This window comes from Plecotus auritus, assembly GCF_963455305.1.
Source record: "Plecotus auritus genome assembly, chromosome: 7".
Taxonomy (NCBI): Eukaryota; Metazoa; Chordata; class Mammalia; order Chiroptera; family Vespertilionidae; genus Plecotus; species Plecotus auritus.
In genome coordinates this window covers 37,707,621-37,723,124 of record NC_137774.1, presented here as the reverse complement: position 1 = coordinate 37,723,124, position 15,504 = coordinate 37,707,621, and the positions used below count along the sequence as shown (strand labels likewise).

Below are 15,504 nucleotides of genomic sequence, written 5' to 3'. Positions count from 1 at the left end.
CATTCGCCCAGCATTTGACACAGCCATTTTACTTGAGGTACTTACCTAAGAGAAATGAAAACACATGTCCGAAACAAAACAATAAAACCTACACCAGAATGTTCATTGTATTTGGCTATGCATTATAGCCAAAGACTGAAAACAACACGAGTGTCCCTCAATAGGAGAATAAGCAAACTATGGTATGTTCAGACAAAGGAATACACTGCTGACCCGCTCAGCAGCATGAGCGAATCTCACAGAAATGGTGCTGAGCTGAACACAAGGAGTACACACTACATGATTCCTTTTAAATTGAGTTCTAGAACAGGCAAAACCACTTCACAGTGAAAAAAACCATAAGACTAGTTGCTTGGGAGGTAATGGGTGGGAGGGATTGACTGTGAAGGGTCATGAGGAACTATGTGGGGTGGCAGATATGTCCTATATCTGAGTTAAATCAGTGTATGAGTTGCATGGGTGTTCCCTTTAATAAAAGCATACAGCCCTAGCCGGTTTGGCTCAGTGGATAGAGCGTCGGCCTGTGGACTGAAGGGTTCCAGGTTCAATTCCAGTCCAGGGCATGTTCCTTGGTTGCAGGATCCTCCCCAGCCTGGGCCCTGGTCAGGGCATGTGCAGGAAACAACCAATCAATGTGTCTCTCTCACATCGATGTTTCTCTCTGTGTGTGTCTCTCCCCAACCCACTCTCTCTGAAAATCAATAAAAAATATCCTCAAGTGAGAATTTAAAAAAAAAATTTTTAATTAAAAGTTTACAGTTTAAGGAGAAACCAAGATGGCGGCATAGGTAAGCACCTAAACTGCTGCCTCACACAACAATTTCAAAACTACAACTAAAAGACAGAACGGACACCATCCAAAACCACAGGACAGCTGGCTGAGTGGAAATTCTACAACTAGAAGGAAAGAGAAAAGCTCACAGAGAATTGGAGGTACGGCAAAGGGTCTTTGTGCGCGCAGAGAGGAAGGGTGGCTGAGAGCCTGGCTGACTTTCTCTGGCGGAAGGGGGAAGCAAGCCCCCGACCGCACTGAACCTCAGTTCTGACTGCACTGAACCCCAGTCCCAGGAGAAACCCCATGGACCCAGGCTCATACAGGGGGAGTCTGGACTGTCAGGTAGAGAGAAAGGCACCCAGAGACTCGGAGACCCGGGGGAGACCTGGGGGAGCCACGGCGGGCAGGGGTCTGGAGGCGCGCGCGCCAGTGTGCACAAAGGCTGCAGAGGTTGCCATAGGCTTTCCCTAGCAGAAGGGAGTCGGAAGCTCCTGACTGCACTGAACCCCAGTTCTGACTGCACTGAACCCCAGTTCCAGGCGAGCCCCTGGGGACCCACGCTCTTGTGGGGGGAATCTGGACTCTCGGGCGGAGACTCGGGAGCCGGGGAAGGCAGAGGTCTGCAGGCGCGCACGCGCGCAAGGGCAAGGCTGACTGGAAGCCAAGACTGTCTGCTCCGCCCTGAGACTCCACCCCATCCAAGCTGAGCACAGAGGCTATTGCAATTTGGCAAGTCTAATCCTATAAGGCTGTCTCCAGCACCGAACTTCTCCCAGCATAGACACAACTGATCCTTACAGCCAACTGGCCTGGAGATCAATTCCTCCCAGTGATACCAACAACAATCAAGACTTAACTACAACAAGGCTGTACACACAGTCCACAAAGGGGTGCACCAAGAGTGTCCACCTCAGGTTAACTGGGGAGGCCGACCCACTGGGCCATAGAGAAAACATAGCACACAAATCTACCCTACCAACTCAGGGAAGCAGTGAAAATGCGGCGTCAAAGAAACAGATCACAAACGAAAGAAATGGAGGAAAACAAACAACTGGATATAGAATTCAAAACCACGGTTATAAGGCTTTTCAAGAATATCCTAGAAAAGGCCGATAAATATAATGAGACCCTCGAAGATATGAAAAAGGACCAAGTAGAAATTAAACATACACTGACTGAAATAAAAAATATTATACAGAGACCCAACAACAGACTAGAGGAACAAAAGAATCAAGTCAAAGAATTGAAATACAAAGAAGCAAAAAACACTCAACCAAAAAAGCAAAAAGAAAAAAAAATCCAAAAACTTGAAGATAGTGTAAGAAGCCTCTGGGACAACTTCAAGTGTACCAACATCAGAATTATGGGGGTGCCAGAAGAAGAGAGGGAGCAAGATACTGAAAACCTATTTGAAGAAATAATGACTGAAAACTTCCCCCACCTGGTGAAAGAAATAGACTTACAAGTCCAGGAAGCGCACAGAACCCCAAACAAAAGGAATCCAAAGAGGACCACACCAAGACACATCATAATTAAAATGCCAAGGGCAAAAGACAAAGAGAGAATCTTAAAAGCAGCAAGAGAAAAACAGTTAATTACCTACAAGGGAGCACCCATACGATTGTCAGCTGATTTCTCAACAGAAACTATGCAGGCCAGACAGGAGTGGCAAGAAATTTTCAAAGTGATGAATAGCAAGAACCTACAACCAAGATTACTCTACCCAGCAAAGCTATCATTTAGAATTGAAGGTCAGATAAAGAGCTTCACAGATAAGAAAAAGCTAAAGGAGTTCATCACCACCAAACCAGTATTATATGAAATGCTGAAAGGTATTCTTAAAGAAGAGGAAGAAGAAAAAAGTAAAGATAAAAATTATGAACAACAAATACATATCTATCAACAAGTGAACCTAAAAATCAAGTGAATTAAAAACCTGAGGAACAGAATAATCTGGTGAATATAATAGAATCAGGGGCATAGAAAGGGAGTAGACTGATAATTCTCAGGGGGAAAGGGGTATGGGGAGGTTCAGGAAGAGACTGTGCAAAAATCATACACCTATGGATGAGGACAGTAGGGGGGAGGTAAGGGCAGAAGGTGGGGTGGGAACCAGGTGGAGGGGAGCTATGGGGGGAAAAAGGAGAAACAATTGTAATAATCTGAATAAAGATTTGTTTTAAAAAAATAAAAAAATAAAAGTATACAGTTAAGATTTATGCATTTCAATGTATCTCAACTTTTTAAAATCTGGCTACAGCTAAAGTGTAGCCAGATTTGCAAGAAGTGTAAGCTAGTTGACCTTAACACATGAACAAAATCAGGGGCAATACACACATGTGCAGCTGTGCACACATGAGGGGTGGAGCCATGCAGGTGGTGCACACACAGGCATCTCTGTGGTCTTGATGCTGCCAAGGGGCGGCCTGGCAGGTGCAGACCAGTGAGCCCTTCCTCACGTCTGCACTGCCCTTGGGCGTCCCTGTCCTCTGGCCTCTGAAATCAAAACACTTCTGGAAGTGGCTCCTGAAATGGCCTCTGGACGGGCGACAGACATGGGTCTGTGTGGAGACCTGAGACGGCGCTCCCAGGGCCCGCAGAGCATCAACAAGAGGGCCAGCTAACCCTCCTGCAGCGGTGGTGATGAGGGGAACAAATATTTGCCCTCTCCTGTCCCCTTCCAGGACTTTCTCCAAGAAAGGAAAAACCAAACCTCCTTGCTGGTGTCCTTGAGCCCTTCCTGCCCTCACCCAAGAGGCTCCCAATATCCTTCCCACCAATGCCTCCTCACCTTGTTCACACAGACTTGGTAGATCTGAGAGGGGCTGACACCCCTCACTCAACTCTTCCCAGCAGAGAAGGGGGAAACGAGGGGCAAAGTTTGGAAGAGATGGTCTTGGGCCTGAGGTTGTGCTACAAGCTGGAAAGGAAACCCCGGCCATGCCCAGGGAGAGAGACTGGCTGGTGAGCCCTGGTGAGCCTGGAAGGGTGGGAGGAGGAGACCAAACAGCTGGGAATGACGAGAAGGTCCTCTGATATCCGCATTCTTCCCTAGCACCTGGAGACCTGCCCACCCGCCTGCCCCGCCTCTGAAGGTTCCAGAGGCACTTGTGAGTGAAGAGCAAAGTACCAAGGAAGCAAATTAGGAACATGACTTTCTGCTCATCCCCACGGAAGGAACACCAGGCCTCCTTCTCCTCTGTTGGGAAGGAGGAGGTCTGAGCAGGGCCGCCCTCAGACTTGCACAGAGAGAGATGGAGGAGGTCTGAGCAGGGCCGCCCTCAGACTTGCACAGAGAGAGATGGAGGAGGTCTGAGCGGGGGCCGCCCTCAGACTTGCACAGAGAGATGGAGGAGGTCTGAGCAGGGCCGCCCTCAGACTTGCACAGAGAGAGATGGAGGAGGTCTGAGTGGGGGGCCCTCAGACTTGCACAGAGAGATGGAGGAGGTCTGAGCGGGGGCCCTCAGACTTGCACAGAGAGATGGAGGAGGTCTGAGCGGGGGCCGCCCTCAGACTTGCACAGAGAGATGGAGGAGGTCTGAGCGGGGGCCGCCCTCAGACTTGCACAGAGAGATGGAGGAGGTCTGAGCGGGGGCCGCCCTCAGACTTGCACAGAGAGAGATGGAGGAGGTCTGAGTGGGGGGCCCTCAGACTTGCACAGAGAGATGGAGGAGGTCTGAGTGGGGGGCCCTCAGACTTGCACAGAGAGATGGAGGTCTGAGTGGGGGCCCTCAGACTTACACAAAGGGATATGGAGAAGACTAAGCAAGGGTCACCTCCCAACTGACCTGGCCAGCCCAGGCCTCGTGGGGCTCCAGAGGCCGGTGTGATGGTTCAGATCAAGGTCACATCAAGTCCCAGCATTGTCACCCTCAACAAAACGCACTGCACTGTGAGCTGGAGGATGATCTGGAGGGTCAGCCCCATCCCCTTCACTTCATGAAGCTCTGGACGGTTGCTGTGTGAGGTCAATCCCAGGGAGGTTAGCCCAACCCCCTGTGCTTGCCATTAGAGCCCCTTCCTGCTCCCCCACAGCCTCCCATGAAGCTGTCCTCACTCCTCTCCACCCCACTGAGAAGCCACATGACACACTTGAGCTTGTCACATGCTGAGCCATATGGTTTCTTCTACTCAGTTAAGGGCCCCTGTAGACAGCAGGTTCTTTGAGGGGTGAGGACTGCGGCCTCGGTGTGACCCCCTGGGACCCTGCACAATGCTGGGCACACAAAGCCAACCCTCCCTAAATGCCTGTTGATCTGGTTTTTTTGCATGAAAACCAGATCATTAAAAATGTGGGCCTGGAAACGATCCACAGCATTCCCAGGGAGACAGCCCCAGCCCCTCTCCCAGCCCACCCTGTGCCATCCACAGTTTGAGTTCTGGCTGGGAACTGGGCTCTCATTCAGCCCATCTGCTCGGCATCTCTTTGGTTGCTTTTTCTCAGTTTCATATTAGAAAAAAAAATCCCCTTGAAAAACACAAACAGCAAAGAGGTGGGGCAGGATGCGTGGGACCAGTTGCAGCAGGCATGGCAGTGGGGGGCAGTGGCCTGGGGGAGGGAGGGCCTTCTCAGGCAGGAGGCCAGCTGCTCCTCCAGCAGCCCCTCCCCAACCGAAGAAGCAACTACAAGAAGGGCTGTCCCTGCATGTGGGGGTGGGATGAAAAGAGCACTTTACCAAAGATAGTTGGGTCTTTGAATTTAACTAAATCTGCTGGCTACAGTAGGAACACAAGTATCCTCAGTGGGACCTTAGGTGAGTCATTTTCTATCCAGTTTATCTATAAAAAGAAATGGATTGTCCATCCCTGACATTCTGCGGCTCCCAAGCTAATCAATACCAAAGGGGGTATGCCTGCCACCCCTGCCCCACCTGCACTGCCAAGGAAACCAGGGGAGACCCTCCCCCATGGCCCAGGGGAGACCCTCCCCCATGGCCCAGAACCCCCGGGGCCAGAGATTTGGAGAAGGTCCAGCCTCCACCCCGGTGTCTCAGACTCCATTGTAAATAACAACCCAGGAGGTCGGAGGCCTTTTCTGCCCTCATAGCTGGTGGGAACCCCGGTCTGCGCATATGATCCCACGTAAGACTGATGGGGAAGGGTGGGGCTTCTGTCCCATCTTGAAGAACCCATGTCTATGAGCTTAACTTAGAGAAGTATCACGTGGACACAGAGGCTCAGCTGGAATATAAGATTCAAGCAAAATCCAGAGAAATCAAAGATCAAGTGGAGGCTCCTCTGACCTGGACGTCCCTACAGTCAACACACCACATACAGCTGCCATCCAGCCTCCCCAGCCAGGACAGTTGCTGCCTCAAGGAACTCAATGGAGAGAAGCTTCGCACGACCAACAACAGACTTGATAAGTGCAGTCACACAAAGGACCCTCCCTCTGTGGTGAGCAGGCTGGTGAGGTAAATGAGGGTGGTGGTTTTAAGTCCCACATGGATCAGTTAGCTTTGCACAAAGAAAAAAATGTCCCGCCCTGGCCAGTGTGGCTTAGCTGGCGTGTCATCCTGTACACCAAAAGGTTTTGGGTTTAATTCCTGGTCAGGGCACATACCTAGGTTGCAGGTTTGATCCCTGGTCAGGGCAAGTGTTGGAGGCAACTAATAAATGTTTCTCTCACACATCAATGTTTCTCTATCTATCTATTTATCTATCTCACACTCTCACTCTCTCTCTCACTCTCCCTTTCTTTCTCTCTAAAATCAATAAAAACAGAGAGGATCCAAGATGGCGGTGCAGGTAAACACCTAAACTGCTGCCTCGCACAACAATTTCAAAACTACAACTAAAAGACAAAACGTCTATCACCCAGAACCACGGGAATGCTGGCTGAGTGGAAGTTCTACAACTAGAAGGAAAGAGCAAACAGCATTGAGGGGTGCACAAGCGCTGAAAAGCTGAGGTACGGAGACGCGCGAATCGGGCTGGCGACGGGCATCTGGGAGCGCTGCTGTCTTCAACCCGAAGGGAGATAAGCTCCCGATTACTCCAAACTCCAGTTTCTGGGGAGACGCGTGGGACCCAAACTCCTACGGGGAGAAGCTGGACTGTCTGCCGTGGGGTCAAAAAGTGAGGGAGGCTTGCTTGCAGGGCTGCGTGCAGGAATAATTGTTTATTGTGCTGGGGCACGGGACACGTTCGGAGACGCAGAGCCAGCTTACTGGCAGCCATCGCTGTTTGCCACGCCCTAGCCTGGTCACGCCCTGAGACCCCACCCTGCACAATCTACAAACCCACCCAAGCTCCAAGCAGCGGCTTTAGCATATGAATGGCCTGCCCTATCGCAGCTTAACCTAGCAAACTTGCAGCCCGGGTCAGACAGCTCCAAAACCTCCAAACCCCAAGCAAAGAGGAGAAAACTGTAGTTCTCGCTGTAGCTCCTGCTGGGTGGCCTCAGACAGTAGCTGACCTGCACCCCATTGGAGATCCAGAAGCCAGTGTACCTAGTGGTCAGTGTGAGACACCAGATTTCAACTCCTCACATCCATAAGTGACACATTCAAGAGGCAGACTCAGTAAGCACCAAAGCCCCACTGAAACAAGTCCTGCACCATAAGCGTGCCTCCAGCACAGCAGTTCTTCCATTATAGACACAGCGGGTCCTCACAGCCAATTGGCCTGGAGGTCAATTCCCCCCAGTGTACCAACAGCAATCAAGGCTTAACTACACCAAGACTTTGCACTCAGCCCACAAAGGGGTGTACCAAAGGCATCCACCTCAGGTGATTGGGGAGGCTGAGCTACTGGCCCCTATAGGTCACCTACCACACAAAGCCACTCCATCAACACAAGGAAGCAGCAAAATGCGGAGACAAAGAAACATGTCACGAATGAGAGAAATGGAGGAAAGCAAACTACTGAACGACATAGAGTTCAGAACCACATTTATAAGGTTACTCAAGAATATTCTAAAAACCGCTGAGGAACTTAGTGAGACCTTTAAGGATCTTAATGAGAATGCCAAAAAAAATGGAAAAGGACCAGTCTGAAATTAAGCATACACTGTCTGAAATAAAGAATATACAGAAACTCAACTGTAGATCAAAGGACCCCAAGAATCAAACCAAAGATTTGAAACATGAGGAAACAAAAAACACCCAACCAGAAAAACAAAAAGAAAAAAGAATCCAAAAATATGAAGATAGTGTAAGGAGCCTCTGGGGCAACTTTAAGCATACCAACATCCGAATTTTTGGGGTGCCAGAAGAAGAGAGGGAGCAAAATATTGAAAACCTATTAGAAGAAATAATGACAGAAAACTTTCCCTACCTGGTGAAAGAAATAGACTTACAAGTCCAGGAAGCACACAGAACCCCATACAAGAGGAATCCAAAGAGGACCACACCAAGATACATCATAATTAAAATGCCAAGGGCAAAAGACAAAGAGAGAATCTTGAAAGCAGCAAGAGAAAAACTGTTAGTTACCTACAAGGGAGCACCCATACGACTGTCAGCTGATTTCTCGGCAGAAACTATGCAGGCCAGAAGGGAGTGGCAAGAAATATTCAAAGTGATGAAGAGCAAGAACCTACAACCAAGATTACTCTACCCAGCAAAGCTATCATTCAGAGTTGAAGGTCAGATAAAGAGCTTCACAGACAAGAAAAGGCTAAAGGAGTTCATCACCACCAAACCAGGATTACATGAAATGCTGAAGGGTGTTCTTTAAGAAGAGGAAGAAGAAGAAAAAGTTAAAGATAAAAATTATGAACAACAAAATGACATCAAATACATACCTACCAACAAGTGAATCTAAAAATCAAGTGAATAAAAAAATCTGAAGAACAGAATGGACTGGTGAATATAATAGAATCAGGGACATAGAAAGGGAGTGGACTGACAATTCTCAGTGGGGAGGGAGTGTGAGGGGTGCGGGAAGAGATTGGACAAAAAGCTTACACCTATAGATGAAGACAGTGGCGGGGGTAAGGGCATGGGGTGGGGTGGGGAATCAGGTGGAGGGGAGCTATGCGGGGAAAAAAAAGAGGAACACCTGTAATAATCTGAACAATAAAGATTTATTTAAAAAAATAAAATAAAATAAAATCAATAAAAACATATTCTCAGATGAGAATTTTTTTTTTTAAGTCCTAGCCACGGACAGGCATCTAACTACAGCTTAGGTACAGAATAAGCCCAAATGACAATCACAAAGAGACCCCTAAGTCCAGGCATACCACACACTGACCTCCCAATGCCAACCACAGAAGGGTCCTAACCGAGTGTGAGTCCCCAGGGCAACCCCTCGAATCTTTCTGAGATCCCAGCCTTGACCTTAGTCTTGCGGCTTTGGACAGTCAAGTCACAGGCTGGGAAATTCCTGAGCTGAGTTCAAAGAGGAGAAGGACAGAGTATTCAGGGTTAGGGCTGCCTTCTGACGGTGGGTCAATAAGATTTCCCTGCAGGTGGCGGCTCTGTTCTGAGGCTGCCTGGGGTCTCACGCAGGCCAGCCTTACCCCCTGACAGCTGGCCGGACCCCTGTGCTAGCCAGAGCAAAGTAGGTCCGGCACCCAGCGGATGTTCATAAATAATTTTTTAATGAATCAATGTTAACTAATAATTTCTTCCCTGTGCTCCAAATTCTCCATCAGTCCCCCTCTCTCCTGAATCTCCGTACACCCTGCTCCCTCCTTCAGCATTTCCACACACTCAAGTCTCCCATCTCACAAGCGTTGTCTAGACCCTCTGACTCCTGCACCATCTCCACTTGCTCCTCACACATCCAGTCTGGTGTCCACCCTTCCTCCCTTCCCACAACTGTTCTCAGTTACATCAGCAGCAGCAACCTGGGCACTAAGCCCAAAGGCCACTGTGCACTGCGCATTGTACTTGGCCTCTCTGAGCAGCTGACACAGCTGACACCCGCCCCTCCTTTGTGAATGGTCCTCCCACCATATGTCCAGCCTCCTCCACACCAGCCTTGAGTCCCTCAAGGTGCTATCCCAGGAATCTTCTAACTCCATCCTCTCCCTGGAGAGTTCACTGCCCCACCACCTCTACACCCCAAGCTTCAATCCCATCTCTATGAAAAGGACCAGATTTTTACCTCCAGTCCAGACCCTCCTTCTAAACCTGGCCCCCAAATACCCAGCTACTCACTGACATCCCCATTCGTGTCTCAAGCCTGTCCAACTCAGCACTTAGAAGCCAAGCCCTCGCCCTCCCTTCCGGGTCACTCCATCTCAGAGAATGGCTGTACCATTTATCCAGTTGATCCCACCTCTTCCAGATCCTCCTATCGCATCAGTCTACCTCGTAGGAAATGTGAGATCTGACTGTTTCCAAATAACCTCACAGGGCCTTCAGAGTCAGCACCATCCTCTCCTCACTGGACTCCTGCAGAAACCTCCCGACTCATCTCCTACTTTCCACTCTGTTCCTTCCTACGCACTCTCCACACAACAACCACGGTAATTTTTCCCATCATCTTACTCCTCTGACTAAAACCTTCAATGATTTTATTGCCCTTCAGTAGGAAGAAGCCCAATATCTTCAGCAGAACTTCCAAGGGTCTGACTCTCCGTCCCTAACCATGGATGCTCTGGCCATGCTGGTCTTCTGGTTGGAGAAGCCATGGCTCTCCTGCCCCAGAGCATTTCAGAGGCCACAGTAAGGCTTCTTGAATGTAAAGTAAATATGAATGGGGATGGTGCTAAAATGCAGATTCTGATTCAGTGGTCTGGAGGGAGGCCTGAGATTCTGCACTTCTACAGAGCTCCCAAATAATGCAGGTGTTTGTGGTCTCCTGGCCTCACTTCAAGCAGTAAGCATCTAGAACACCATCCTCCACCCTCAGTTGACTCCTACTCAACTCTCAGGGTTCAGCTTAAACATCATTTCCTCAAAGAAGCCCTCCCTGACACTCTCCAAGATTAGGTTAGATTCCCCCTCCACAGACCTTACATTTTTCCCCCGTTATGCTGTACTTCTTTAGAATATTCACATCTAACTGTCCATCCCTCATTCTTAAAATTATTTTTTCAACTCTTGTCTCCCTAGCTAGACTACAAGTTCTAGAACAAGGACCAAAATGTCATGTGGTCAGCATTCTTCTCATAGTAACACCTAAATTTTCCTTTGAGGAGCCACCCCTCTCCCACTCTTGGTTCTTAGGGTTTAGGTGGTGGAGATGAGACCAAGTCTAGCCAGTCAGAGCCTTTCATCTCTCTGGTTGCAATGATTGGTTCAGAGATAGACATGTGACCTAAGCCAGACCAATGAGCTTCCTCCCTGGGCCTTTTGTTAGAACTACTGGGGAAAAGAGACTCTTCACTTAGCAAGTAGGAGCAGCTGTCAACGTTCCTGTCATCACAGAGAGAGTTTAACAAAAAATGAAACCAATACAGGAAAGAGGTAGAAAGCGACAGATGTCATGGATGCAGCCATGCCTGGAGTCTATACTTGCCATTACGAAGGCAATAAATTCCCATTTATTCTTAAACCAAAATGAGTTATTCTTCTGTCACTTGAATCCAAGAGTCCTGACTAATACAACATTCAAATAAATGTTGGGTGTTGAATGAATTACATGAGAATGTGAGCAATTGAAGACTGCCAAGAGGACTCAGTGACTCCTCCTAGGAAACTTGCAGAGTTCTTCCTGCACACTCCTGCCATCCATGAGCACAGAGACAAGCACCCCACACCCCATCTTGCAGACCAACGTGCTGAACCTCACAATGGCCATAGACTTCTCAGCAATCGCCGTGCAAACAAGCCACCCAACCCCTGGCTCAGATGCCAGCACTGCGACTAGGTCTGGCTGTCAGTGCCCCCAGGGCACCCCACAAGGAGGAGAGCAATGAGGTCCTCAGTCAGCCCTATGCCCCACCCACTCCTGAATCCTAGTCCAACCAGGGCAGGCGCTGGCTGCCATTCAGTGATATTGTCCCTCAGTGCATACCACACAGCTCTGTGCATGGTGGGCATTTAATATGGGATGATAATGGAAAGGTGGTTTTTTATCTGCTTTCTTTGGGGATATCACTTTGCAACAGATTAGGTCAGGGAAGAGGGGGTGCAACAGAGAGCAGACTAAGTATCATCACACCGAACTATCCATCCTTCATTCTTAAAATTATTTTTTCAACTCTTGTCTCCCTGGCTAGACTACAAGTTCCAGAACAGGGAAGAGAAGAGCCCTAACTATTACCTGTGAGTCACCTCACAGCAGAGCTCCAGGACAGAGACAGAGGCTGGCCTACATGTCCCCTCAGCTGATTCAGGAAGTGGGTGACTTCTTCAAAGCTAGTCCTCACCTGGCAAAATGCACGGGAGGGAGAGCTGGAGGGAGGGCGGTGCATTGCTTAGGCAGGGATACTGCCTGAGCCGAAGTCCTCCCTGAGGGCCACATCAGGGGTATGTGGCCATGCCACCAAAGGGGACTAGGGTAAAGGGGGAGGGGCATAGTGGGGGGAGGGTGCCACCCCCTCAGCCCCTTTCCAGGAATGCGATGGGCCTGGGCCTGGGGACCTGGGATGTGGTTTCCCAGGAGAGAGACTTGTGAATAAAATGTTAACAGGAAAAGAATTAATTACCCAGAACCTCTAAGGCAACTCTCCTACAGGTACTGCGGTGACAGGGCCAGCCCAAGAAGGCCAGTTGGAGGCAGGTAGACCTGCGTGCAAGTTCCATTCAAGAACCAGGAGAGGCCTGACCAGTGTGTGGCTCAGTGGTTGAGCACTGACCCACGAACCAAGAGGTCACAGGTTGCGGGCAGGAGGCAGCCGATCAATGATTCTCATCATTGATGTTTCTATCTCTCTCTCCTTCTCCCTTCCTCTCTGAAATCAATTTAAAAACCATATCTAAAATGTCTTAAAGAAAAAAAAGAACCAGGAGGGTCCCAGCCCATGGGACCCCTCCTTTCCCATCCCCAGACCCTGGCAGCCCTTCTGGGCAGTAGCCCCTTAAGGCACTAGCCTGCAGCTACATTCTAAACCTCTCCCACTTACTCTTGCCTGGGGCCCTTGTTCCGGAACCCCACAGTTCCACAAGGCCTCTCACTAATTACCAAGCATCTTGCCAGCCCCACTCAGCCCAGTCTATTTCCTCACCCTAACACCCCTGAGTCTCAGTCACACTTCCCTCCCGCGCTGCTGAGCTCAGGTGAACGCTGCTTCCAGAGGAGGCTGGGTACCCCATGCCCTCACTGGGCAGGCGCAGCTGGGCCGGGTGCCGAAACAAAGCAGAGCCTCCCAACCCCAGCCCACTTCCCAGCTCTAAGCCTCTTACCTTCATGGTGGGAGGTGCCGTGAGAGGAGGGGACAGCGACCGGTCTGGCAGGGGCACATCGGAGCTGTTGGCCAGCTCCTGCTTCCTGTAAGGAGGCCACAGAACACAGAAGAGGTGAGAGAGGGCCTGCCTGCACCGTCCCCTCTCCTCCAAAGCGCTGGGCTTAGGGGCACAGTCCAACACACACTGAGCAAACCAGAGTGGGTGCATCTCCTGACTGGGGTGGAGTAACACCTAGAGCAGGGCTGCTCCACACGTGGTCCCCGCTCCAGCAGCAGGAACTTGCGAGAAATGCAAATTCTCAGGTGCACCCCGGACTCTCGAGTGACGGGGCCCCGGAATGTGTATTTTAACCGTCTCTCCAGGTGGTTCTGATGCACGCTGAAGGCTGAGAACCTCGGGGCTAAAGAGATACAGGACTGGGGCTGGGTGGGAAAAGAAGGGGAGAGGGGTGAACATTTTCTGTTCATCCTCTTTGTGGCCCCTTTGTCCCTCAACACACACACACACACACACACACACACACACACACACCACCAGACAGCTGGCCTGGGAGGGAGGGGCTGCCCGCTGTGTGAGCTGCAGGTAAAACTTATTTTAGTCCCTGTGGGCTAGGACCATGGGGAGACTGCTAAACAGAGTTGTGTCACCATGACAACATGATTGCGACAGGTTCCCCGATCTCGCACACCCTCCACTTTCCATCTGGCCCTTCCAGTGACCAGGGAGTGCTAGTGCACAGCCTGATCACCAGGCAGAATGTTTGCAGTAGGATAAGGCTTCGGGGCAGCGGTTACGCAATAGCCAGCTGGGCAGAAGCCGGGGGAGTCCCCGGACGAGGGACTCGTGTCCTGGACGTGCCCTAGTTATATCCTGGGACGGGAGGGAAGGCAAGGAGAACAGCACGAGGAGCCTTAAAAGATCAGGATGAACCATCCAAGCCCCAACTTTGCATATGTTTCCTTCTCCAGAGCCCCAGCCTGAAGCTGCTGAGTCAGCCCAACACCTGGTCCCCCTTAAATGACCAAGGAACACCCCCTGCCAACTCGAGAGCATGCTTCTGCACTTCTTTCCAGCCCACATACTGCCAAAGGAGGTCACAGCTCCAACCCCAACCTCCTTCATGAGAGAAGCCCCACCCCTGCGGAGCCCAGCCCTCTGCCCAGAGCACACCCTTGTCCTGGGCCCCAGCCTCCACCCTGTCCCGGCTCCTCTCAGCCAGACAGGCCTAGACTAAGAGAAGCCAGGCCAGGTGCCCCGGGCCCTGTCCACTCTGACACAACCCCTGCCTGCCCCGCAGCCTATCCTCCAGGAAGCACAATAAGGAGGCTGCGTGGACATCTGGCTGGGACAGGCTCCCTGTGACCCCTTAACCTCATCCTGCCAACTCGCCCTCTGCTCCTCCATCTGCCTTCCTCCTCCTTTCTTTGGTTTTTTTAAATATATTTTTTATTGATTTCAGAGAGGAAGGGAGAGGGAGAGAGAGATAGAAACATCAATGATGAGAGAGAATCATTGATCGGCTGCCTCCTGCATGCACCCTTCTGGGGATGGAGCCCGAAACCCGGGCATGTGCCCTGACCGGGAATCGAACCATGACCTCCTGGTTCATAGGTCTCCATTCAACTATTGAACCACGAGGCCGGGCTTTCTTCCTCCTTCTTCTTGGACCTTGGCCTCACTCTGATGGCTGGAGAGGGGGTCTCCTCCCTCCTGATCCAGACTATAGCTAGCTCAAGAACCAGCAGGGCCAAGACTCAGCACATGTACACACACAAACACCCACGAATGAATGCAGCTTTTTCTAGCTCTCAGCCAGAACCACCAACCTTCCCTTCCACAATGGGATCCAGCCTGCTACTCCGGCCCTCACCTGCCTATGGGCCTGACAGAGCTGGGTCCACACAGGCCCATCCCTCCTGCCACTCTGCCCTCTCCCAAGCAGCCACGGTCCCTCCTCTATGGGCTGCACTCCTGAGAGCCATGGTGGGGCAAGGGAAGGGAGGAAGAATGATCAAGGATGAGGAGCACCACCCTCAAGTCCCCTGAGGTGAGGACAGAGGAAGGCAGCTCCCCTTGGGGGCTGGGAGCATGGTAGGAAAAAGCATGCAGGGAGGGGAGGGGAGGCAAGCCCCCCCTCCCACCAGAGACTATAGGACACCTGGGGGTTAGCTGAGGACCTCTGGCCTACTCCCCTGGTGATGGCTTGTGGGCAAACTTGACCAATAGCTGCCCTGGCTCTCCAAAAACACAAACTCTAGGGGAGGGCAATACTGGCAGGTTTTTACACCAGTGGTCAAGGGACGCTCGTGTACATGGTTCTCTCCATAAGGCACAAGATGGCCACTCCCATGAGACCAGAGCAGATGCGATTCTTTTCCAAGGTCCCTGCATCCCAGACAAAGGGCCCCCGTATCAAACCCTCCCTGGACTGAGCCCCTCTCCCTGCGCCAGCCTGTTTGCCCGGGATGCTGGAATAACCTC

At 50.8% G+C, this 15,504-nt stretch overlaps 1 protein-coding gene across 7 annotated transcripts in view; it reads right to left on the bottom strand.

The window, feature by feature from the left end:
* Positions 1-15,504, bottom strand: part of RAP1GAP2 (RAP1 GTPase activating protein 2) — a 227,803-nt gene that overhangs the window by 92,506 nt on the left and 119,793 nt on the right. For 6 of the 7 annotated variants that reach the window (XM_080680772.1, XM_080680774.1, XM_080680776.1 and 3 more), the window contains one exon: positions 13,021-13,105. The exons of the other annotated variant lie outside the window; for it this stretch is intronic. In XM_080680772.1, coding sequence (XP_080536898.1) covers positions 13,021-13,105 — 85 coding nt within the window. The remainder of the gene's footprint in view (positions 1-13,020; positions 13,106-15,504) is intronic. 7 annotated transcript variants of the gene reach the window in all.